Source organism: Cannabis sativa, chromosome 1 (genome assembly GCF_029168945.1).
Source record: "Cannabis sativa cultivar Pink pepper isolate KNU-18-1 chromosome 1, ASM2916894v1, whole genome shotgun sequence".
Classification (NCBI taxonomy): domain Eukaryota; kingdom Viridiplantae; phylum Streptophyta; class Magnoliopsida; order Rosales; family Cannabaceae; genus Cannabis; species Cannabis sativa.
The window spans coordinates 39613316-39621025 of NC_083601.1; the positions used below are offsets into that span (position 1 = coordinate 39613316).

At 34.5% G+C, this 7710-nt stretch overlaps 1 protein-coding gene across 2 annotated transcripts; it reads left to right on the forward strand.

The window, feature by feature from the left end:
- The first annotated feature begins 830 nt into the window (after positions 1-830).
- Positions 831-5940, forward strand: LOC115707420 (U-box domain-containing protein 8). 2 transcript variants are annotated; one of them, XM_061115017.1, is made up of 2 exons: positions 831-2233; positions 5070-5940. In XM_061115017.1, the coding sequence occupies exon 1, from the start codon at positions 1031-1033 to the stop codon at positions 2138-2140; it is 1110 nt and encodes a 369-aa protein (XP_060971000.1). In that variant the 5' UTR covers positions 831-1030; the 3' UTR covers positions 2141-2233; positions 5070-5940. The 2 variants fall into 2 exon arrangements, with proteins under 2 accessions (XP_060971000.1, XP_030491239.2); XM_030635379.2 differs by lacking the exon at positions 5070-5940 and adding an exon at positions 3559-4672.
- Positions 5941-7710: the final 1770 nt, after the last annotated feature.

Genomic DNA, 7710 nt, shown 5'->3' on the forward strand with positions numbered 1-7710 from the left:
TGAAAATATTGTAAAATAAATAAATAAATAGATATATTATTGTATTCTCATTATTTACTACTGATTTTTCTTTTTATTAAAATAATCAAATTTATATTTAATATTATAAATTATTCTAAATTTATTAAAAATTTTACTACATTGCAATCTCCTTCACGCTCCTATGTTACGACAATATATACTGACGGTTAGGGGTGTGTAGAAAGTTATCCAATCCAATTCTAACCGACCGATCCAATTCCAACCGATCCAATAGAATCGGATATCCAATCATAATGGGATTGGATCGGATGTTGGATGAGACATTCGATCCAATGGCCGAACCGATTCAATGCAATATCATCCAATATCCATCCAATCATATTTAATATTTATAATTTTATATATTTAATTATTTTATTTAATATTTTATATATTATTTTATTATTTATATTGGATTATTAAGTTTTAAATTATGTTTTTTCATATATATATATATTTTTTAAATGAAATCAGCCTAAATAGTATCTAAAATGGATTGGATTCATTCATCAATAAAAAGCTAATTAAAACATTCAATGGATGGAATTAATCCAATCCAATACATCAATTGGATCAGATCGGATGACTCAATTAAATTAGATTGGATCGGAAAGAAAAATTTAATATTCAATAAATAATTAAATTAGATCGAATAAGTCCAAATTAAATGTGATCCAATAAACACATATAATGTGGGTGTTAAATTTCGTTTCATCAGTCATTCAAAAGTAAAAGTAATGCATTCCCAAGTCGAAGACTCGGAGAGTCGGAGGTATATATTAAGCCAGAAATTTGAGTGGATTCGGAGGGCATTATTGTAATTTCAATTGCTAATGTTTACAAAATGAGATGCCCCTTGACTTGGCGAGCTTTAGAGGTTCCTCAAAGTTCAAAGCTTAAAAAAAAGCTTCGTCCATAATCTAAGGTTAAACCTCATAAACCTTTGTTTATTTCCCCTTCTTTTCTCGACCGAGGTTAAGAATTCGTGAACAACTAACGAGTCAACCTAATGGAGGCTCAGTTTCCGGAAGATTTCAGATGCCCGATTTCGCTGGAGATTATGTCTGACCCGGTTATACTATGTTCGGGTCACACATTTGAACGTGCTTCAATCCAACGGTGGTTAGACGCCGGCCACCGGACTTGTCCAATTACCAAACTGCCTCTCCCTGAATACCCTTCTCTCATCCCCAACCATGCTCTCAGGAGCTTGATTTCCAACTATGCCCTTGTCTCCCCTCCGAAATTACATCATCAGCCCCTCGGGGAGCCTCAAGCCTTAATAACCACGCTTTCGTCGCCCTCTTCCACGCTCGATTCCAAGCTTGACTCGGTAGATCAACTCATCCGGCTCTCAAAGCGGGACGCGGCGTTTCGGTCTAAGCTGACTGATTCGGGTGTCGTGACCGCCGTGCTAAGGTGTGTTGGCTCGAATGATCTGATCCTCCAAGAGAAAGCTCTATCTTTACTGATTAACCTTAGTCTGGACGACGATAACAAGCTGGGCTTGGTGGCTGAAGGCGCAATTGGTCAAATTGTGACGGCTTTGCTAGGTGGTGGGTCGTCGAATTGTCGAGCCTTGGCGGCCACCGTGCTGACGAGCTTGGCAGTAGTGGACGTGAACAAAGCTACGATTGGAGCATACCCATATGCGATTTGGGCTTTGGTTTCGCTTCTCAAGGACGGTAAAGGCCGAGAGAAGAGGGAAGCTGCGACAGCGCTCTACGCTATCTGTTTATTCCCTGATAATCGGAGGCGAGCTGTGCAATGCGGGGCCGTTCCGATTTTGATGAGGATTGCAGATTCTGGACTTGATAGGTCTGTAGAAGTTCTGGGTCTACTGGGTAAGTGCAAAGAAGGGAGAGAAGAGATGGTGAACTTTAATGGGTGTGTGAGGGTTTTGGTTAGAGTTTTAAAGAATGGCAGCTCCAGGGGTATTCAATATGCACTCCTAACGTTGAACTCCTTATGTTGTTATAATGAAGCAACGTGTCTAGAAGCCATAAAACAAGGAGTTTTGGAGATTTGTATAGGATTATTGGATGATGATAATGAGAAGATTAGAAGAAATGCTTCTAATTTGATTCAGGTTCTTAGTGGGAACTACTCCATGAGGTGAAAGCAAAGGAATTAATAGCTGTGGTAGATTCTATTTGAATATTGAAGTTGGATGCATTTTGATTTTGCAGGGTTGGTTTTGTGCCCAGTGGAGGTGAGTTTGGTTTTTGTTTTATGATTTTGTTACCTTTGTTGTAGTATTTTTTTTTAAAATTTTTTGTACAAAAAAGAAAAAGATTAGATTTTGATTTGGATAGGTTCTTTTATGTTGTACATTCTAAATAAATATTGCGAAAATTGGGCTAGCTGTTTGTTCTTAACTATTTTAATTGTTGAACAACATGACTTAAATGGCAATCTGGCTGGCGCAATTCATTGAGATTTCTCGCACATATTGTTTCTCAATTCTAGTATTAGCAGTTTTCATAATTTATTTTTGCAGCTATTGCTTGATTTTGAATAATATTAACTATGAGATGATCACTAGCTTGAATAAGAAGACTTTATTGGACTGTTTGACTTATGGATCAATTTTGACAAGGTCAATACAGTATTTGAGGTTAGAAAATAAGGTATTTGCTTCTTTCTATCTCCGTAAATTATACATGACTATAAGGATAATGTATCTGTTATATTAGAAACTTTATTGAATAACTAATGTCTGAGATATACTTGATTCAGTCATAGTGGACATTGGAAGTTTAATAATGATAAGTTAGAATTCTTCTTTCTGGATAGTCAATTTAGTTACCTGGGTATGGCCATAAGATCACTTAATCAGTTGGTGAGCAATTTTTAAGCCAACGTGGATGTTGCTATTCTGATTCAATAACAATTGGCATCAACATCTCTGTACTATGTTATGAAATTTGGATTGCTCAATCTACAAACTAAGAATATTGTATCTTAGTAGAAATTCTTAAAGGTTGCATACACCTTGATGCCCATAAGGTAGACGCCAATAAATTTGGATTGTTCTTGATGTCTATTTTTTTTCATGTCTTTTTTGTTCGTCCTTTCTTGTTTGTGTGCTTTCTGATTCTGTATATAAATATAGGATATATTATGAAATTCAACAAATCCATTTTATCTTAAGCAGTAATTTAACCTCCTAAAAAGGAGAGGGAAGAAGGGGAAAATAATTTCATGATGATGGGTAAACTGCTTCTCTCTTGTAATGCTCACCTTCTTGATTCATTCGCTTGCTTGATTCCTAATCTGATGTGGTTCTTTGTTACTATTCAGCGTTTTTTTTCGGTTTATCATATTTGTTTTGTTTTGTGCTTGAATTTCAACATGCATATAAACTATTTAACAAACTCTGATACTTGGAAGATTGCACACCACAGATTTACCATTTCGTATATTTCAAGCAATTTACTTAACAAGAAATTGTCCTACTTTTCTATGCCACATTTGGCATTGTATAATAAGCCATAAATGAGCATTGAGCTTAACTGTTGTGTTTATTGTTTTTAGCTCAATTATTCAAGTAGGTGGGGCTTTCTGTCTGAAGAGAATGAGATACTTGATCAGTGTTGGTTTGATATGAATATGTTTCTCATTCTGGTCAAGTTGTAAGATGGTGGTTTGGCTTGGTTGGCTGAAACTTGTTTTTAAGGATGTTTTGATTCTAATGCTGCGGAAAAGAAGCATTGATGGCATTTTCAATAATTTTGCAAAGGACGAACCTGCCAAAATCGTCTTGTCTTTATCTATTCTCTTCCTAATTAAAGGCCCCTAGTACTTCCATAAGCTGATTGCTTCTCTCCTAGGCTTATCCCTTTCCAGTTTCCACCAACCTATTATTTTCATCTTTCTTTTCTTTTTTCTTTTTTTCCATTGTAGTTTTTTCTTTGCTGACTTGTTAAAAGGACAAGTTGATATATGATATTCCAATCGAAAGAAAAATTGGGTTTAGAATTATAAGACTTTGGAGTGAACCCTTTTTCTCTTTTGACAAAAGACCAATATCACGTTGTCGAATCTCATATGTTACCCCAACAAAGAAGAAAATTTTAAAAAGAGAGCCAATAATATGAAGAATTTCAACGTCCACTTCCACTTATCCATTGCACCATCCAATGGTGGTATTGTTTGGTGAACTTTCCAGTAAACCCCACAGCCCCTAATAATTATCATTGCCTTTTGAGAATTCATTAACGATGGACGTGAAATGGGTATGGCAGTTCAAATTTCATAATGGGCTTTATAGAGATAGTCTATGAAATGGCCCATTGAGCTATAACTGAGAACTGGTGTTAGACCTCACTGTAAATTTTTGTTAGCGTTGGTATGTAATGGCCTACATTCATACAAGTCTTTAGTGTCACTGGCTACTTATCATTTGTAAATGTTGAGAATCAAGCCAACTCAGCGTTGATCGTCAGCGAGACAAGTAAGCCCAAATGCTCTACGGTCTTAACAATGCCCTGCTAGGAATCCAATGGTGATGCTCTAAAAGATTTGGGAATTATGGTGTAATGATTTGGGAATTATGGTTAGAATATTCTCCTTGTAATTTGTGTATTGTATGACAGTTGTATTGAGTCTAACAACTACTTTTCTCATTGAGTAAATTTTTTTTTATAAATGATTGAGTTCAACTTCTTAGCAAAATGAGGTGAGAATTATTTTTCATCATTTCCTTTCTTATTCTTCATTATATCTTGGTATTAGAGCCAAACAAAGCCTAAGCTCATGACTACTCCTTGAAATGACCTTGCTGCCACTGGTTCCCAAACAACAAGCTCTCCTGCAAATTGCTTTGTTGTTACGGGCAATGTCAATAACCGCAATAACAATCAATCTCAACTCAAAATTCCTTACAATAATATTTCAGCATACTTAACCAACCATTATCGCTCTCAAGTTAGACCGCAATAATTACACCTTGTGAAAAATAATGGTTTCAACCGTTGTTAGAACTCATAGACTTGATGGTTTTCTTAATGGTACACAATTATGTCTTGATGAATTCATTACTGCAGGTGATGCTACTGGAGAAACTAGACCTGAATTAATCCTGAATTTGAGCACTAGACTGGTCATGAGTTGGTTATACAGCTCCATGACTGAATTCATTGTCACTGAAGTCATGGGAGCAAAAACAACAGATGGACTATGTCAAGCCCTTGAAAGATTGTATGGTGAAATTTCATACTCCCAAGCCAAGATGGATGATCTTAGAACACAGATATAATGAGAAAAAGATCTTCAATAATGGCAAAGTACTTGAGGCAAAAGAAAAATTGGTTACACATTCTAGCTCTAGTTGGTGACCCTTATCTAGAAGCACATCTAGTTGCAAATGTGCTCTCTGGTCTTGATACAAAATATGTTCCCATTGTGGTTAGATTGAGGCAAGACCCAAAATCACTTGTCAAGAACTTCAAGACATTTTGCTAAGCTTTGATAGCAAAATAGAGAAGTTTCAAACTCTCACCAACACTGACAAAGTATTGGGTTCAGTTGTTACGCCACAAGTAAACATGGCAAGCAAAACTCCCACATCAAGTGGTCGAGGTAGAGGTTCTTACAACAACTCTCACTCTTCAAACAATAGAGATGGCAGATTCAACTCAAACCGTGGTGAATTTGCAGGTAGAGGAAGAGGTCAAAGAAATTTCAATGGTGATTCCTGTTAAAAGAGTTTTAGTTCTCTTTAACTTCACCATCAATAACATGATGTGATCATAATATAAAGTAATGTATCAATCTTTTTCATTAGAAATTTCAATGGGGATTCCTGTTAAGAGTTTGCCCTACAACGTTACAAAATTTTATTTTAGCCAATGATTCTATTAAAGGACTAATTGGAATTAATGTATCAATCTTTTTCATTAGAAATGAATTTCAAGAGTTTGCTAATTCTAGGTGATCAATGTCACTATTTTTTTGATCTCATTATTCCTTATTTTAGCAAAATACAAACTTCTGATAATTAAAAAATGGTTTTTTTTATTTTTGACTTTTATAAATTTATCAACAAATAATTAAATTAGTATGGGCTCATCAACAATGTTTCACAACTTGAAACTACTAAAATCTCTTGTGGGCTGTTTTCATTCCCCAGGCCTGTTCTCTCTTATTTTCTCTCGTATCAATAATGTCTCATCGAGATATTCGAGTATATTTGCTAGTCTTGCTCTATACAATGACAATTTAATAATAAAATGATAAAAATTAATTTAATTCTCCTAAAATTGGCTATAGGTTGAACAAATCTAGAGTATCATGCATTAATCATTATGTTATGAGATTTTAGCTATCATAGACTACGTCTTATTATTATATAAGTATAATAAGTAACTTCTCTTTTCTGGCCTATGGATCTAAACGACTTAGAATACTAATATTATTCTATGGTTTATGTTACTAACCAGTACTGAGTCAGTGACCACTACTATAGTCTATATCTATGTATGAATGAAATCGTAGTAACAATTAATGGTAGTCAAAGCAAGTTTATATGTATTAACAATTATAAAATACACATATATGAAGTGTCATGAAGTGGTAGCTAGGTAGGTCTATTCGTGGAGAGTAGAGTAGTGGGGACAGGGTTGGTTCTTGGTGCACCAAGAAAGCAACACACACACACACATATATACATATATATAAGTATTGAGAGAGAAAGAGATGGAATAGTCAATACTAGTGTTAGCAGCATGAGTGTGTGTGAGAGACAGTGGAGTAATAGTGAACCAAAATAAAAGGGAAGGAAGCCAAGTAAACTGAACACCTCTTCTTTTCATCATGTGGTCTCTGTAAAGCCCAACAACAAACCACTTTAATCTATACACAAATGGAATGGAAGAATTCAACTTCACCCTTTATGTGTACGTACTCACACATCACCTCCCTTCCCTACATCCCATTATTTTCTATCCTCATGAATTGAACCAAACAAATGTTATTGTAACCCAAAAAGTTAATATAGAATTCAAGAAAATATATATTCTTCTTTGTCTCACAGTATTTAATTACCATTTTTTATACAAAAAGAAAAATAAAAATATGGTCGTGGGTGGGGTCATGGTGGCTAATCGGTAGAAGACAATTAATCATCAACCTTATAGAGTCTTCCTCTCCTGCATCAAATAAAATTTTATTTTATTTCTAATTAATATATTAATTTTTTTTAATTATTAATAACCAGTTTTGATAGGCCATATGCCACCTTACTTACTCTACACAATTGCTCTCCTTCACCAACTCTCAAGTCTCATCATCATTTTATTGCTCTCACTTTTCTTTTGTTGAGATAATATTTTTATTTGCTGTAAAAGTTATAGTGAGAAGACCTTATTATATTATATTAATTAATACTACTGTAGCTTATCTGATTTTTATGTGGTTGAGTATTAGCACTGCCAGCCCATAGGCCTGCAAAGTAACTACATAAATTGTTGTTGTTACTAGCTAGTCTTTCACTTTTTGTCAAATAATATTTTGATGAAATGTAAAAATAACAATTAAATATGAACTGAAAAATAATGTAATTATGGTAATGGAAAATGGAGAGGACAAAAATTAAATACAAAAAAGTGTATACATATTTTGAATTTAATTTAAAATGTTTGCTATGGGGCCAACAAAATTAAGAGAGTCCTGGCCTGTGTACGAAGC

What these genes read in the sequence shown, in the direction of transcription:
- LOC115707420 (XM_061115017.1), top strand. Translation starts at nt 1,031, where the DNA reads ATGGAGGCTCAGTTTCCGGAAGATTTCAGATGCCCGATTTCGCTGGAG.